At 35.6% G+C, this 19,477-nt stretch overlaps 1 protein-coding gene and 1 pseudogene across 1 annotated transcript; one reads left to right on the plus strand and one right to left on the minus strand.

Annotated features, from left to right (window-relative positions):
* The first annotated feature begins 424 nt into the window (after positions 1–424).
* LOC113512049 (uncharacterized) lies at positions 425–5,092 on the plus strand (annotated as a pseudogene).
* Positions 5,093–8,439: 3,347 nt separating this feature from the next.
* On the minus strand, positions 8,440–19,122 carry LOC113512069 (apoptosis-inducing factor 1, mitochondrial). The gene is made up of 16 exons (XM_026895840.3): positions 18,792–19,122; positions 17,474–17,685; positions 15,640–15,783; positions 15,324–15,384; positions 14,451–14,587; positions 14,237–14,364; positions 13,724–13,911; positions 12,911–13,096; positions 12,264–12,416; positions 11,596–11,678; positions 11,115–11,240; positions 10,729–10,905; positions 10,379–10,500; positions 9,964–10,087; positions 9,043–9,167; positions 8,440–8,579 (listed from the first exon to the last, which is right to left on the minus strand). The coding sequence occupies exons 1-16, from the start codon at positions 18,889–18,891 to the stop codon at positions 8,564–8,566; spliced, it is 2,082 nt and encodes a 693-aa protein (XP_026751641.2). The 5' UTR covers positions 18,892–19,122; the 3' UTR covers positions 8,440–8,563.
* Positions 19,123–19,477: the final 355 nt, after the last annotated feature.

Here is a 19,477-nt window from a genome sequence, read left to right on the forward strand (position 1 = left end):
GAAATCTTCCCGGAGAGCGTAATCAAAATCTCCAGGACTGTAAAATCGGCGGACATTCGAGTCTTAGGCCTCGACGATTCGACTACACCGACAGAGGTTATTGCCGCCGTGTCGCAGAATGGGGACTGTTCAGAGATGTCTGTGAAATGTAGTGGCATCCGCCAAACCCTTTCGGGCGCTGGCACGGCGTGGGTTACCTGCCCGGTAGCGGCAACGAAGAAGATCAGTAAAGAAGGCAGAATCAAGATTGGTTGGGTCTCGGCTCATGTTAAAATTCTTGAGCCCAGAAAGCAGAGATGTTTCCGCTGCCTTCACGAGGGGCACGTAGGGCTTCAATGTCCGTCCACAACCGACCGCAGCAGCCTGTGCTATAAATGCGGGCAACCGGGGCATATTGCGAAAACTTGTTCAGGCGAATATTAACCACGCCGTCAGAGCTCAATACTTGCTCGTACAGACGATGGCGGAGTGGTCGATCGTGCTCGCAGCCATCTCGGAGCCCTACTCTGTCCCTTTCAAAATGAAAGCCGTTCAAAATGGTTTAATGAAATTAAAAGAGGCTGCCTAAAATTACAATATTCCGATGAGCACTTTGAGTAGGAAATCTAGAAACAAAAATTGCACGAAAGAAAAAGCGGGGCCCAACTCTATGTTCAATAGAGAAAGAGAAGACTTTTGTAGAATATATACATAAATAAAATGGGAAAAACCGTATATAGCCTCCAAGATTTTACGTGACTTGTAAAGTGAACGGTGACCGAAAATGATACCCGACAAATTAACGTTGGTCTACAAGGAGACTACATAAAAGCTTATGTTATATCATCTTACTTTTGTTGTATTGTAGTGAATGAAAAAAAAAATTGCTGTCATTTTGTCAGTTTTAACTGACAACCACTGTATATCTATATTTGTTGCATTTTGTTAGTTATTGTTGTGTAGTGTCTGCTTTTTCATCATATTTTACAAGAAAATGGCTGAAGATAAACGGAAACAGTCCAAATTGGCTACAATCGGAGAGTTATTGTTAAGTTTAGTGGAGGCCCACTATAATATAATCGAAAACAAAAAACTGACAGTAACGATAAAGGCAAAATTGGCGGAATGGAAGATCATTGCTGATGAATACAATAGTCAAACGACTAACAGTTTTCGAACAGGAGGGAATTTAAAGGCTCAGTGGGAGAGTATAAAAAAGGTGGCAAGAAAAGATGTAGCAAATAACAGGAAGCATATGATACAAACAGGTTAGTACCTACTTATAATAGATATCTTTTAAGCTAGAACTATTTATTAGATATTGACATGACATAAATTTCATCTTTAGACTAAAAATTAAAATTTTATATAATTCTACATGTACTTATTTTCAATAATGTTTTAGGTGGTGGTTCACCGTTGCCTCCCAAAAAGGAAGATCCATATATCAACGGGTTATAAGCCTTTTATCAACAAGTACTGTTGGTTTATATAATCCATTCGATAATGACTCGATAGTTCCTGTTATTCAAGAAGACCAAGAAAACAAGCAGCCAATAACCATAATGGAGATTCAGAATTTATACCAAAAAAAGATACCATCCTCGCGAAAAATGAATTATAGAACCTGTGGTTGTGTGGTTGGGCTCTGACGAAAAAATACCTACGATTCGCTGAAATGTTCGCAAATTGGCTAAAAAGCTTGGAACAAATTAACCATCTCGAACTGCCGCGAAGCTACAACAAGGGGAGCCCAGTACAGAACCGCCAACTGTATGTGTTCTGTAACGCCACCGAAAATACCTACACAACAGCCACTTATTGGTGGTTAGAACAGGAATATGAAGAGGTATGATGTGATCTTGGCGGCAGCAAGATCCAGGGTGGCACCACTCAAAACCCAAACCATCCAACGAATAGAACTCCAGACGGCATTAATAGGAATACGAATGGCACACCACGTACATGATGAACATCGCTGGCATACAGATAGAATCACCTAAGTATTGGACCGACGCGCATATGGTGCTACTATGGATGAAGAATAGAAGCAAACAGTACACTTCTTATGTGGCACACCGGCTAGGAGAAATTTCTGAACTAAATGCCACCATCGCAACACAGATGGGTGTCAACTAAGCAAAACTTAGCAACGAGACCCGGGTATTTACTACAAAATACCAACGACGTGTAGTTTACTGGGCCAGCATTCTTAAGACAATCGGAGGACGGAAGGAGAAGAATGGCCACAAAATATGCCTGACCAGCAAAGTGACGAAAATGAGCAGATCGTCTTACATGTGAGCAACCTACGATCCCTCTACTTACCCGAACTTGATCGTTTTTCTAGCTATGAACGCCTCATTAGAACAACTGCAGGTGTACTGCTCCTCATCCAAAATTGTAAGAGCCAAAAGAAAAATTTAGACGTTGAACACACATCTACACCATATATAAAGTTTAATTGTATGTTTAGACATTTTAAATTCTATGTTAGATTTGCTTCAGATGATTATATACCCAACACTGATGATGACTCAAATGATTCTTCATCTTGTTACAAACGAAAATGCGCAAGCTACAGAAAGGACGGTATAGATGGTAGAAATGAAAAAATAATATCTGAAACAGAATCAGACAATAAAATTACACATAAACTATTATTCTGGGACATGAAAACATATATGAAAACGTACGAAAAGAAAACGAACACCACGTACCTGAACTGTAAACGGTGATCGTCTCGACATTGTAAAAAAGCATATTCTTTCATTTCCCACATATGAAAAAATGACTTGAATGAGCGTGCAAAAACATCAAAAACATTTCCCTCCAGTGATTTAAGTATCACCATAATGTATAAATTGTACATAATTAGTACAGATAATCCAATAAGTAATACTATATCTAAATTGTTATTTCATGCTCAAAATAACTCTTTTAAAGACCTCGGGTAGACACTTGTTTAAAATGCGATACTTTGAACGCTGCATATACGAGTATTTATTTAATAAAAGTGGACAAAAGTCGAAAACACAAAGTTAGTCAAAAATTGCAATAAACCTATTGTTACTCAAACTAAGTAGCCCATCATACGGCGACAAAAAATTCTCCCTTCCGCGCAGGGGAGTTTTGTACGGTCAGTCGGAACTTAGTCATAGTTAAAACGCATGTGTTTGTTCTCGGCATTTCGTTTGCAAGTTTAGTTTGCACTGTTGTTGTGTTTTCGTGTGACACGTTTTTGAAAAAATCTTTTGGATATGGCAGAAGGAGGTATGTACTTTATTTTAAAATATAAATTGGATAACTTACAGTTAGTCCTTTATGTTTATAAATGACAACTTTAAAATAATGATTTAGGTATTTTTTGTAGTTATAATATCAAACAAGTGATTTTGTCTATTCACTGGGCCCCAATTAAACTAAACCCCAAAAACAAAATAAGTATTCAAGTGAAGTTAATTATTAAGTGACCATGAAAATAACGCAATTATTTGGAACCCACATGAGTCTAAATATATACTTATGGTGAAAAAAATCCAAAAGAAATTTGTAAGATGGCTGTACCAAAAACAGTATGGTTTCAAGGTGTCTTATCCCCATATATACCCGAGTATGTTTTTGTTGGGTATGGTGGGCTATAATACACTTGAAGTGAGACGAAAACTAAATTTAATTGAATATGTGGTAAAATTAGTGCGGGGGGAAAAGTGTAACCAAACTGTACTGGAATCAATATCAATAGGAGCGCCCAGTAACTACGTGCGAGCACGTCGACGGCACTTATTCGATGTTCCATTACGAAGAACAGAGTTCGCTAAGCAGGCTCCCCTATCTCTTGCATTGAAACTACTCAATGATGTTTTGAGCCAGTATCCGCAATTGGATGTATTTGCCTCCAACTTGCTGGAGTTTCGTCGGGTGACCACAGAGTATTTGTGTTCAGACGTTTTTGTTTAAGTCTTTTTATATTATTCTTGTTGTATATATGTAATATTCCTTTTTTTTATATGTTGTTGTATTCATGCTTTCCTGGGTGGGCGTATTGGGAGACTGTAAGGCTCACCCAGTGGATGTAATAAATAAATAATTATATGTTATGTCGACCGACCCATATATGGGTGTCATTTTCCGCTTTTCCGAGGGAGACTGTTTTTTTTGTTTTTCCTGAAATACTGAGGCAATAATTAAGAATATTTAAAGAAAAACGCAACTTTCTAAGACAAAAATAGTTTCTGGCTAATCTAGGTTAATATAGCCACTTCAACCGCCAAATCCTTTATTATGACGCTTAATTAATCCGTTTGAGTAAAAACAAAAATAATCGTAGTTCTGTAGTTGTACAGCTCGCTTGTGACAACTTATGTGATAAATTATTTAAAATTTTAATTTTAATAATTTTAATAAATTTCACAAAATATTAGAATTTATTAATCAGTACCAGTATTGCAGAAAACCAAAAAAGACTAAGGCCACTTGTTTTTCCAATGTACATTATGATTTTAACTTACTAATACAATATTAATGAAAGACAAAAAGCAACATGTACAAATTTATAAGAAACATATTACTTTCAAACCAATATCAAGGACAGTCTTCCTAGTAAAAAAGTAACACTGGCATTAGAAAAACTGTGATGTCAAGTACTCATAAGCCTTGTCACTTTCTAAAATCAAAAAAGCGAACTATAGCAACAACAAAGATTAAGAAAGAAACAGCTCTTCTTCATGAGTAAACAATAGATTTTTAAACCGAATCATACAACATAAGGTCACAAAATGTTAAATTTTGTGTCATACTGCTAAACACAGTCTCAAAATCACTCATTGACTAAAATTTGAGAGAACGGAAAACTTTGTGAAGAGAATTTTGTGTTTAAATAATTTTCACCTTGGTTCGGAAAACATAAGACACCTACATCTTAATCGAAGAAAAATCTTACAACCAAACCTAACCTATATAGTCATTTTCAGCTTTGAAATAATTTGTAGCCATTTTTATAGTGTACTCAAGATATGCACCTAACAGATAATTTGTAGTGACTTATAGAAATACCTTCACGAGGTTTTTTTTTCATTTAATACAATACCAACAAAAAAAAAAAAAAACAAAATAGTAAGTTCTTCTCAATTTAATATTGAGAAGAACCAAACATATTTTAAGAACAACAACCAAGACTATAAAATCTACAAACTGAATCAATACATGTATCGACAACTCACTATAACTACGACAATTAGTGACGAAATTTTGATTTTTCTAAAATAAATAACAAATTAATCCATTACCAAAATCTTTTGCAGAACTTATATACAAATTTTAACAAAAGTGTTTGTGATGTGTATGTAATATTTTATCTCGATATAAATTTAAAACTCATGGCGAAGGATAGTTTTTCAGAATTGGTTATATCTGATATTTGTATTCTAAATGCAGCAAAATATTCAATTTATAATTAAAGATTAAAAGGATTACTTTAAAAAAAGAGTATATGTATAACCAAAGGATAAGAGACCGCACTTCATACAAGTAAAATGACTTAGTCAGGAATATTTTACCAATTTACTGGGTACAGAGGAATAACACCTGAGTCCTCAGGAATGGCAACGCATGGGGGGTATCATGGGTGAAACAGTATAGTCTGCTATGTCCATGGTACTGCTCATGTCTATAGGCGACGGTTACCACTTTCCATCAGGTGGACCGTCAGCTTGTTTGTCATTATAAGTTGCATAAAAAAAAAAAAAAAAAAAAAAAAAAAAATCTACACAAAATTCTCCTTTTTCTCGTTATACCAGTCAGCTTGTGTGATGGAAACGAATAAGGTTATAATTGTACTATAATTTGATAGTAGAGACACGAATCATGTAATAAAAGAAATATATAAATTTTATGTCAAATTGCACGTTCCGGTGAACAATTTTTTTAGCAAAATAAAAAAGTAAACATTCGTAAATATATTTATTATTGTATATAATATTACCTTTAGAACTCAATTTTGTAATATTAGTGATAGTGAACACAAGTTTTTAACAGTTCCCGTAATATCTAGTAATTTTCTATTGTAAGCCTCGTGATAGAGTCAATATTAATTATATATAGTCGTAATTCCCACTTAAAAAAAGAAATACGAGATACAAAGCTAAATCTGTTCTAGTAAAAAATAGATTAATAATACCAACCAATTGTATCACATTTGACAGTATTGTTATTAGTTGGACTAAAGGATATTTTTGTTATTGGCATGATATTTCCTGACCAATTCCATCAAAAGCTAGTATGGAAATTAAACAAGACTGAGAGAAACTTGTTTCTAATATTTTCCAATCGCTTCCAAACCACAGATTCACAAACATTATTCTTGTTCTTAGATTATTACGTCTTGCACAGATTACACTATGGGACCAGTTTTTAGATGCCATTTCTCAAATGGCATTTTAATTTGATGTTTAACTAAATTACAGTTTTTGAATCATTATAAACTAAAATTATAATAGTTTATACTTAAATCATTTTTTAATACCACAAAGGTGCCAAACAAGCATAGAGCTCGTTTGATGGTAGAAGATTACTGTAGCCTATGGTGCATACCGCCAGCGTATACCGATAGCGCAGACAGGGTCACCATTCCATTTTCATCCATTAAAAAAAAATTACATATATTATTTATAAATCTGTCTACCTATCCATCCACATACTCACAGAAATCTTTGCTTACAGATACTATCTTTAGTCTATGTATTTAAATGGGTTTAATCTAAGAACAATGAATTACATAGAAGGAGTGATAAAATTGTCAATTCATAGCAGGCTAGTGAAAATGTTATACGACCGTATAACCCTACCAAATTCAGATACAACCTGCTTGCATACTTTCTATATAAACTGTTTCGAATATATAATCTAGTAATGTAAAATTTAACATATCAAGCATTTTCTGCACAGTAGCCTGCTATGAATTGAGAAAAATAGCAACTGATGATGTATCTTTCGTCTTCTTTTTACTAATTTTATTCACATAAGAAGAAAGGAGGCGACCATATAATTTTCAGTTTTTATTTTATCATTTCTTCTATGTAATTCCTTGTTCTTAGGGTTTAATACTAAGATTAAAGAGAAATAATATAGTATAATATAAAATAATATATAATTATAAATCTATGTTTTGTACCTCCACCTCTGTCATAATGTTTATTATAATGTGCTGCTTAAACGATCAACTATAGAAATAATGCCGCAATTACTATCCTTAATCTATGTAGAGGATACTTTTTTTAATGCATGAGAATAAAATGGTAACCTCGTCTGCGCTATCGATACTGATTTGGATACTTATAGTTTAGTTGGGCACTAAGCTGGCCACCAGGGAAAGATACAAATATACATTTATTTATTTGTGAATTATTATAATCTATTCAAGTACACAAGATAGATATTACAATGTTCATGAAGAATAGGGACACGAATCTTCTTTTTTTTTTTAAAGAAACTATTTTCTGTCGTTGATTTTTATACGACAACTTTTTTGCTATTTTAGTGTAGGTCATGAACCTTATTTGGGTGTAGGAAAATATATATAAAATAACAATGGCAAATTATAATTAATTATTTTTATTTTTATTACTTTTGTCCCTTGGACTGACTTCGATCTAATAGAATATATTGTTAGCAATGGGACTATTAGACCAACCCCTTTCTCCATATTACTCATAAAGTATATTACCTGAGGTATTACTCTTCCTTGTTATGTTGACAAAACTTTTTGTGCTATTTTATTAAGGCATCCGTAAACTTGTGTTGTGATCTACCCAAAGAACAAGAACTAATAAACTAACTAACTAAAAAAAAAAAAAAAACTAATATTCTAATATCTTCGACTATACCAACGTAAAATAACAATAGTACCGGCGGGAGAATTCGGTTGGCTTTTTATACAAATTAGACGTAGCAAAACGTACTTCTAGTATAACATAGTGATTACTTGTTGTGGTTTCTCGCTATTCATTCACGCATCAATATAAGACTGTTCGCCGTGGATGTAAAAAATATTCACGCATAAAAAACTACATGAATTTGAACAACGGATATGTACCGCCGTACTTTTTGATAATGGAATGATAACCTCGCCTGTGCTATCAATATATACTAGCGGGGCACCAGTGAGGGATGATTGGTGAGGACGAAAAAGCAGGTTAGTTAGCCCATCATGACTAATTCAACAATAAATTAGTCATGATAGTTTCCAGGGGAAACAGTGTGAAGGGCGACCTGAAAGAGTATATTGATAACAATGGGGACTAATGTCCCCATTACTAGCAATCCTTTCCGTCCTCTCCATACAGTTGCATACATTTTGTTGTCCTAGTATATTGTGACGGTGCATTGTTAAGACGTAAATTACCATATTTACTCTACCCTAATACATAAGGGACGAAATAGGACATAAGCTAGTTATAAAATAAAACACAGATTAACTTTCACACTTTGTCTATCAGTGATTAAGACAATATATCGGATAGTTTATGCTTGAGGTTCAATTGTACTTTTCGAGTTATCTTCAGTTTCCTAGTTTCGTGCTGATCCATCAAAATACTCTCCAACTGCAAATAAATTAAAAACATATAATTTTTATTATGAAAAATTGAAATAGCAGTATGATGATGCCTCTCCTGATCAGGGAGAAGAGATTGTTCAGTAATGGGACCGAATGCCCCCCATTACCAACAGTATACCCTAAAAGATCGACCTTTACGCGGTGTTTTCTGGAAACCATCGTGCTTAATTCCTGAAAACTCGTCACAATGGGTCAACTGCCTGCTTTCTCACTGGTGCCTTGTCAGCGTATACCGATAGTGCAGGCGGGTTTACCATTCCATTTACATTCTATAAAAATATGTTAAGATCACGATGTAATAATCATAATGCAGAAAAAGTTATGCCATAAGTAAAGCAAAAATCCCGCATCTGTTTATTCCTCCATTCCTGTACTTGTCACTTTGATGACACGGTACAAATGTATCAGGCCAAAATAAGGAAATTAAGTACTTGTCTACTTATACCCACTTCTTTATGCAAGGCCCGGATTCTTTGAGCTCTTCTTCAGGGATGTAGACACACTTCGTTTCTGGAAAACCAAGCAGCTCCGCTAGTAAATTGATATCCTTGTAGGTAGGCTTAGCGCGTAGTAACTGCCAAAGAAATCATTTCCTCATTACCTGATTTGAGTTTAACCTCTCCTTACGTACGTAAATAGTAATTTAAGCGGCGGTAGTCACTTACCATCAGGTGAGCCGCATGCTCGTTTGCTCTCTGTGTTGTAAAAAAAAGCCTAGTTTCACAATATTAATTTTGAAAGACACTCTAACAAAGACTCGCTTCTTCGCATCCAATAGTAGAATAGATAGAATAGAAATAATCTTCTCTCTCCCTTTCTAATATTTAAATAGCCTTGTTTACGAGCTCTTTTAAATCGTTACTTTTTAAGACTCTACTGCAGGAATGTTGTTTGTTAGAAAGCAAACTTTGTTTCAAGTTGCTTAACTATATCATGACAACAGTTTACATCAACACACTATCTACGTGATAATCAAAATACCCGTCATAGTAAGTAAAGTAATTATGCATTTAAATGTATTAATATACTCTCACGCACGGTTTCCCATGAAATACTGATCTAATCATCGTAAAAACCGACTAAGGGAGGGCGAGGGATGGACAGCAGCGTCCCTATTAAAACATCTCTAAAGACTGCGGTTGCTAATCCGCCTGCTAGGCGTGGCAAACCCCTCAAGGGTGAGGTTATGTTCAGCAGTGGATAGTTAAAGGCTGATAGGATGATGATGAGTGAACTAATGTGATGTTAGCCTTAAGAAATGGTCCATTTCTGTGACTAGAGGCACGTTAGACTGTTCGTCATACCCATATCAGATTTAGGTTTAAGGAACGGTCATCAAAACTGCCCCTCGCCCTCGCCGTTGATCTTACCTCAGTAGCGACTTCTTTTCGGTCTTCGATCGGCGGCATGTTCCAAAATACGAACCCAACCACTGTCTCATCACGTAAATAAAAGATCAGACCCCGTTTGTACCGGTTCTGATATTCCTCACTCCTGAAAACGAAGGTTTAACATATCCAATTCATATTTCTGTCTTCAAGCAAGTGTGCACAACTGTGTTTTACTGCTGTGTATGAATGGAGGCTCCTATTGGTATGGCAACATGACTGTTGTCCACAGGAATTAATTCTCATGCATTGCACCCGAAATACATTTTAGAAACAATCTTCTTGACTTCATCTTTCAATTATGCGAAAATAGCAATTATTTTCTACCTATTCGGTTTTTATTTTGTTACATTTTAACTTAAATGATGAATTAAAACAAACATATGCCATTACAAACCTCTTGTAACATGGTTTGTCCCCATCGCCAGCTTGTGGTTCCATTTTGACTGGTACCTCATCAGGAGTGCATTGCTTGAACAGTGCAACCGTGGGCATACACGCACCTATCTCTCCCACCACCTAATAGAATACCATATAATAATTGTAACCAGGATTTATTCTGTGTGGATTTAGATAAAAAAATCTTGTGCCATTTTAGCCCATCCTAAATGTATCAAGTTTCATTCATATCACATCAATCGTTTAAATATTTGTGACAAAAAGAAGGAATTATTAGTAGTAGAATGCCAGTTCTCATTTGGGGCTAATAAGTAGACAGACCTTACTCCTGTAACTTGTAATACTTACCTCCATTTCAAGCGCGTCTCCAAGCTGCAACCAGTAATGTGGCTCCATGTTGCACGGCATCCAATAACCCGTCATGTTGGCACCAGCTATGTATCCTTGCTCTTCTGCATTGGTGTAATGCTCAAACCGTTGTCGTGTATTCTTCCATTTTGAGTAAAAGCTAGCAGCATCACCAGCCTGCACGTTGTACATAATTTTACTGTAGGTTATACTCATATTTTCACACCAATCCCAAAGATTAAGGAATAAAGCGAAACCACCTAGTCGTATACACCTGAAAAAGCTTATATCCTTCTTAAAGTTCGGTGTCTATTCAGTATCGGTAGGACGCTATGGAGTGTTATGATATAGTAAAATGATTTAATATTTTGGTGCCTTAAACTTACCACGTAAAGATGTGTTCTGGCCTCTAATTCCGTATTAACTTTAAAACCTCCATTCTTAAAGTCTTGCTCTAAGAACGAAGGTTCGGCCATCTCCATTCGGGGCTCGGTACCTATTGCTACTAGTACCTGTAAATTAAATTCTTTTTTTATTATATACGGTAATGATAATTAATTTAATTCATTACATTTTGCTATCGCGTATCATGACATAATTAGGTAAGGCGATATTAGGTACATACTTCCAATGTACGCATTTCTGCCGTGAAGTAGCTGTAGTTTAGTTTAAAGAAATATGATAGTAAAATTACAAGGTACGGAGGCATTGTGTACGTCACTGTAGCTTTCAGGAATGGCCACCATAGATATTACAGACTACACTTTGCTGATCATGTCTATGGGCGACAATTACCAATTTCCAATAATTGGACCATTAGATTCCTTTGCTATTTATCATAAAAAAAAAAACTGAATTATAGCTTACAAAATCTGTAACGAGGGAAGTCCCGTTCGACAGTGTCAGTTCTAATCGTCCGTCGGGCGATTCGAAAGCATCGTATATCTGCGCTGTAAATTGATATCATATATTAGCATATATTACCATTATTAGATGTTCTCAGCACAATGTTAAATTATGTTTAGCTAAATGCAAAGTAGTTTTGGCATAAAATGCGCTACCCATTTCTTTCTCGTCGGTGTCATAAGAGGCGACTAAGAGAACAATGCTCGAGGGATAGGCAGTAACATCCCTCTTAAAATATCAAAGCCTAACTGCGGTTACCAATCCAATTGGCAAGCGTGGCAACTACTAGCAAACCCCTCTTAAAGGGAAGATCTATGTTCAGCAGAGAACAGTTAACAGCTTATATAATAATAAAATATGTACATTAAAAACTATGTTAAACATTCGTTATCACAGAGACCTGATACCCATTTGGATAAATTGACGACTTTTAATAAATGAGATGCTGTTATATATATTTTTCACCGGAAAACATCTGATCTGACTTCGTGCTCACGTATTAACCCTAATAGTAACCTGCAGCACTAGCCTAAACCAAATAATATAGACGCAGTTATCATTCCATCTATTCATAAAAAAAGTGTGATACTGGTGTACTAAAATATTTTTTGTGATCTGATTCAACTTACTCAGTGGCATAAGTGTAACCCCTTCACGCTTAATCTTCTCTGCGGCCCATTCGCCAAGATACTCCGGCAGTATACTAGACAAGATGCCTTTGTCCTTGAACATGTGCACGATCTCTATAGGCTCTTGATCTTTAGGCCGTTCTACCACTTTATCTATAGATATAAACCGTTAAAAAATTAAACATGCATAGGATTGCAAATAGCTTTGTAAAGAAATCTACTGGACCAGTCAAATAAAACTAAAGAACAAAGTTGTTTTCTTATATGCAACTTAGAATGGCAAACAAGCTGACGGTCTACCTGATGGAAAGTGGTAACCATCGCCTATAGACATAAGAAGTACCATGGACATAACAGAATGTTTCGCCCATAACACTTCCCATGCATTGCCATTCCTGAGGACTCAGGTGTTATTCCTCTGTACCCTGTAAATTCACTGCCATATCCCACCCTTGAAATTGAAACATAAGCATGCAAACAAAACTGTTTCAAGGTAGAAACACGAATGGGACAGAGGCGTCCAAGCAAATGAATTTTGTATAAAGTCTCCCTCTGGTAAAGTTTCAATGAAACCAAAACTTTCTTAAAAAACCATTACTTCAAAAACAAAAACATTTTCCAAGACAAAGACATTTTCATGTACTTACTCATTCGACCAAGATGCCAAGCTAATTCGCAACCCAGACATCCGCCTCCGAGTATCACTACGTGTTTAGCAGCCTTCACCTTCCGATATGCAATCTCCAAGTCCCTGACAGTTCGAAACGTGCATACGCGATCGCGAACTGCTTTAGGTGCCGATTTGAATATTCCAAGATTCTTGGGTTTTGAACCTAGCAATAATAACTAATAAGTTTAAGACTATACAAAGTCGTCTTATTGAAAGAAATAAAAAAAAAATTATTCTTTTTAAAGAAACGTGGGTGGAAAAGTGACCATAATTTCGAGTCTCTGTCGTACCGTCCATCTACTCCATACTAACATGGCACATTACAGATGGAAATAGAATTATAAGAACTATTAGTATGCCTTCGTTATCAGTATGTACTGGCAGGATATTAGTGAGGATGAAGCCAAGCCCGTTGTGGTAAATTCACCGGGAATTAACCGATATGGTTTCCGGTGAGAGCCACACCGAGGCTGACCTGATAGGGTCCACGCTACATTACTACTAGCACTGGGGCTAGTAGTCTTCATTACTAACAAAAAATATTCTTTATTGCACTAAAACATACAATAAAAATTACAATTAGAAACAACGTAAGCAGAGGTAAACTTATCTCTAAAATAGATCTCTTCCAGTCCAATTAATATTTCCCAATCTACATAAATAATTCCAGGAAGGCCCTATGCTTATGTTGTCTTTGTAATGAATTTTGACCACTGGGAAAGTATTAGAGATAGGAGGGTAAACGAGTTCAGATCGAGTTAGTGGAGTGTGGACTTACTGTACCACTTACCAGGCGCGAGCAAACACCGTTCATAATAAATAGGCTGTTCTCCACACATAGTCTTGATGTAGACCACGTGTTCGCTTGCGTCCACCCTCTGCACGCACCATCCACTCGCTATCGACACCGCCGGCCCAACTTTCTTTCGATAAAATTCGACTGGATCCATAAACTTGTGGCATTCGGATAAGTACATGCTATACAAAAAGATACAGCTTTCCAAAAATTTGAAATCGGTTAATTGATTTATTTATTTAAAGCAAACATAAAATTTTAACAACACCTATGGCAATTACACAATTCAATATTTTATAAGTGAATAAAATCTTATGAAACGCTTCGAGGCGAGATGCTGCCTAATTGTTGGTAATAACAAATACAAAATGAAAAAAATATCACGCCAGAAACTACTGGGACAAAATTGACATAGTTTTCACAGTTGTATTCCAGAAGGTCTAACTTAAAATCTGATGTGTTTTATCATATAGTTAATAATAAATATAATGTTCCCTAATGCATTACGTGTATTTCCTTCCTTCTTCTATATAGTTGAGAGTTTTAATATCAGGCGGTTCTGGATTCCACCACATATGCTTCGACATCGGCGGGCGGCGATATGGCAAAATGTCTTCTTTTGTTATAAAGAAAACCTGGTAAATTAAAATTTGTTTGAAACAAATTAGGCTGACTATAAAAGGCCGATATGATAGTGATGACTACAATGCAAATATGACACTTTAGCTGTTTTGTCGTGTTCCATGATGGCTCTATAGGCAGCCCAGCCAGCTGCACCTGCACCCACAATCAGGTACTGCACGCAAGCTGGCAGATCTTTATCGTGATACGGTCGCTTGATCTTACGGCGTGGACGCCCTGAAATTAGAAGTATTTACTTAATAACTTTAAATTTTTTTTTTGAAGTTCAATTTAAGCCAGGTGAAGACTCTTAGACTAAAACAAATCTTAGAACCTTTCTCTTTTTAAGTTGGTTGGCGGATTCTGAGGTATGATTTCTCTAAATTTATCTCTTAACCTAATAATTTAATTTGATAATTTCACGAAATTACTGTTTTATGGATCAATCATAAACTAAAACTATAATCATTTTTATCTAAATCTATTAGATAATAAGTTTATATCAGTCCTTACAATAAAGATTTTCCTTTGGTTCCATTTTAGATAGGTTTAGAGAGATGATGTCTCAGAATCGACCCCATTATTTTTTAATATGCCAGCTATAAATTCACCCCCCGCCTAATTAGTTTTTAAAACGCTTAACGAAATATGGGCATATATCGAGCTCCTGTTAACTAACAATTGACAAATGATTATATTTTATTTCTTCAAGTTTGGCAACGCCCACGTAATAATCCTCGCGTTGCAGACATTCATTGGCTACAGTGACCGTTACCATCAGATGGGCTGTATGCTTACCACCTTCGTGGTATATAAGAAAATTGTGAATGACCTTGCTGATTGACTATTTTTAGACAATGATGACGGTGACACTTAAATTATTGCATTCTTACTTCATCACCACACCGCACACAATAAATAAATATACAGAGGCTCTCAATGTTAATGAAAACTAATGTATTTATAAACTTACATATTGGAACATTTTCACCCAGTCTATCTCGTTCTTCTTTCCACAGATATATTCTATAGATCTGAAAATATATACGATGATGAAAAGCAGATGCTAAATATGATATGCAGGTAGACTGTTGACCTTTGTTTCTCTATGCCTACCATTATAAAGACTTAACATGTAGTCGACACTTATTAAGTAAGCAGTATAAAGATATTTAAATCCTAAATTATACATCAATCGCCAATGAAGCAAGAAATTCTAATCGGAATGCTCCTTTCAAATAACTTCACAATAATTCATTTAATAAATTCTGGTAGCGAAAGATACTTACTAATCCCATTGTAGTAAAAAACGATGCCAGTATCCAAACGTATATCCAAGGAAACGGTTTTGGCGGTGGAGGCGGGCATGGAGGTTCATCAGGCACTGGCTTCAGAGAACATGGACCCTTGGTCCTCGCACATTCTAACATTGGCTGCGAAGATGTCACAACAATATTGTACACCTATGTCTATCAAGTTGAATCCAAACTATTTTGATCCACTTTTAGTTGTTTCTGATAAGTCACAATTGTTCAATTAATGGAAGCACTAGATTCAGGCAAACGAATTACAATTAGAATAATGGCTCACGATTTTTACTAATAACAAATAAGAAACCATATTCAGTATTTTAACATTTATTTCAGATACCATGCGACATTCACTGTGTCATGAAACATTTTCAATTTTTATTTTGTGTAAAATCAGAGCCCCAATTGTCAATTTATGTAAGTTTATTAGTTTTCTCTACTTTCGGCAACTTCATTAGCCACTGACTCTTCCTTTTCAGCTTGTTCTAATAAAGCCATACGATTTAGGGGTTTCCAGGGTTCGTGAAAAGCATATTTGTACTTATTCTTTCCGTGGTACCCAAGTTTGGGTAAAGTCTCTCTTACTATCTCCTTCAGTTTCTTCTCAGACTTATTTTTCCAATAAACCGAATGTTCGATTGGAGTGTTATAGAACAGATCGTGCACAGGGCAAAAGCCAGGATTCTCACAGCCTACCCTCACATTCGTGAAGAGCTCCCTTGAATCTTCGATAGGTATTTCCTGTCAAAAAATGGAATTGAATGCAATTTTTTTTAGTAAGTTGCTGTTTTAGTGCATTGGACGAAAATCAGTACCCTCAAGTAAGTGGTTTTGAACGTATCGCCCAACATCCTTTCTACCAGAGGTAAATTACTTGTCGTTAGTGTGATAAATGTAATGCAGTCGGCAATCCATTTGTCCCACCATCATGTCGCTGTTGCTTTTCTCTTTACTCTTCTCTCTTCCAAAAAGACCTTTTAGGATGCCAAGGAAACTCTTCTGTTGAGGTTCCTTTTCCTTGGAAGCTTCCTCCTGAGGATAACCTTGCTGCTGGTAGCCATACCCCTGCTGCTGTTCATAACCTTGTTGATCACCGCTCTGCCCAGTTGTGAAAACGTATCCCGTCCGCTGATAAAGAAAGTACAAGCTGGATTTCATTAGATTCAACTTCCACGACACGGGGCTCTGATTTCGTCAAACGCACTAACAAAACCGACACATTGTCACAAGATAAAGAAATAAATGTCGTTACGGAAATAAGTTTTGAATTCTAAATTAAACAGCAAATTATAATTTTGGTAATTAATGTTACAAAAAGAGTAGAATTTATTGCTTGGATTTTGTAGTATGGTTTAGCATTTTAGCACGACTTTAACCCCAAGTATCGAGTATTTGCAGACGTACTGTTAAATAATATCATTGTTGTAAGCGCAATATAGTATACAATTTACAACTACCCACAAATAAAACAAACACTATTATCATTATTATAATACGTCGTTATCAAGGCCGTAGATAGACCCAAGTTTAAGGTTATAACAAAAGAACTTTTTGATAGGGCAGAAGCCACAATTAAGTGACTTCGAAAAAGCGAATGTGTCTAATTTTTTTGGTATCTTTCATTTTAAAGTAGGGCATTGGGCCTTTTAAAGTAAGGCATTGCACCTCAATAAGAATCGATAGATACGCATAATCATAAGATGGCAGACGTTATATATACAGTAGCGAAAACGTATATATCGATCGATTCTATCTATCTCGATCGATCTAGGGGCTATATTTGATCTATAAGATAAGAAATTATTATAAATACCTTGACATTACTGGCAGGGAGCGGTGGTACAACAACATTTGGTACTTTTATCCTGTAGGGATCATAATTAGGCAGCTGAGGTTCTCTGGGGCATTCACATCTCCATGAAGGTGGTGGAGGGTCGGGCTTTGGCCACGGCTCCACTCTTTTACCTTCGGTCTGGGCTATGTTCTTGCACCAGAAATCCTTATCCTTGGAGTAGTTTTTGAGATCTGATTACAAAGTAAAAGAATATACATGACAACAAAAAAATAGATCTTTAAAAATATTTACAGAGCAATTTTTTTTTATACAACTTAGAATGGCAAGCAAGCTGACGGTTCATCTAATGGAAAGTGGTAACCGTCGCCTATAGACATGAGCAGTACCATGGACATAACAGAGTATACTGTTTCGCCCATGATATCCCCCATGCGTTGCCATTCCTGAGGACTCGGGTGTTATTCTTCCGTACCCAGTAAATTCACGCCATATCCCACCCTTCAAACCGAAACACAGCCATGCAAACACAACTGCTTTACGGTTGAAACACGAATGGGACAGAGGTACCCAAGCAATCGACTTTTGTACAAAATCTCCTTCTGGTAGAATAGAAAAAAATTCAAAACTATAGACAAAATCAAGTGAATGATATTTCTATATAGAGTAGGTATTATAAATGTTGGAATACCCAAATATCAGATAATATCAAAGGGAGACTTTGTACAAAAGTCGTTTGCTTGGGCACCTCTGTACTATTCGTGTTACTACCGTGAAGCAGTTGTGTTTGCCTGGCTGTTTCGGTTTGAAGGGTGGGATATGGCAGTGAATGGCAACAAATGGGGGGTATCATGGGCGAAACAGTATACTCTGTCTCTTCAGGGGTTTTGCCAGTAGTTGTCTTATACGACACCCACGGAAAAAGAAGGGGTGGCTACACATTATGAACGATAGGAGTCATAAATTGATGGGGATTAAAGATGTAGGGAAGTCCTTAACCCTTAAATACCTGAAGTTTAAAATTTGATACCGGGGTTATAAATCGCATTGGGCGCCTACAATTGATTTTATTTTAATATTTGGCTGTTTACATGTTACCAAATGTTTTTTTTTTAAATAAATATATAAAAATTTATTTATAAATATTTTATTTTTTTTACTATTTTTCCCCATTAGTAAATACAGTAAAGGGTATACTTATATATATATATTTTTAATTTGATTAAAAAAATCAGACTTTTAAGGGTTAAAACTTATTTCTTCAACCTATATCACTTAAGTACACTAAGTTTCGAGATTATTATACCAAGGGAATGTAAAATAAAATACATATACTTACTGAGCCCAGCTACGATGTGTCCTATACTATTATTAATTGCAAACAAGCCATGGTTACCACGTTTTAAGAGACCACTGCATCTGAGTGGGCTTATTAACATTTTGTTACAAGCACACAAATTCTACAAATATGTTTAAAAACGACACGAAAATTTTTAATTTATATTTTATTATGATTTACATTATTTTGTGACGGTAACTAATTTATTCATTTTGATAGAAACAATGAATGTTTCACTGCTTTTGAAATATGGAATGATAGTTGTTTTCTTTTAAAACGAGATTACGACAAGCAGAAAAAAGGTAGTTTAACGTTTTGCATCAACGTTTTAAGAGTACCTAATTCTAGTTCATAGGAAAATTAGTTAAGCACTCGGTAGGTTATTGTAATTCAAATGAACTATATGTTTTTTTAATGGCAAAAATGTTTTATTTGTTTCTAAATAATTTAATTTTTTTTAATAATTCTTAAAAATGTCGTCATGTCATCGTTTTATCGGCCGTTTACTATCCACTGCTGAACACAGGCTTCCCCCATAAGAGGGGTTTCGTCAGTAGTTGCCACCGTAGTTGTTTGGCAACCGTAGTTAAGATTTGGTGATGTTTTAAGAGAGACGCTGTTGCCCGTCCGTCAACTATTAAGTTCCCCTTGTCGCCTCTTAAGACACTCATAGGAAAGGAAGCGGT

This window comes from Galleria mellonella, unplaced genomic scaffold (assembly GCF_026898425.1).
Source record: "Galleria mellonella isolate WM207_F2 unplaced genomic scaffold, CSIRO_AGI_GalMel_v1 utg184, whole genome shotgun sequence".
NCBI lineage: Eukaryota > Metazoa > Arthropoda > Insecta > Lepidoptera > Pyralidae > Galleria > Galleria mellonella.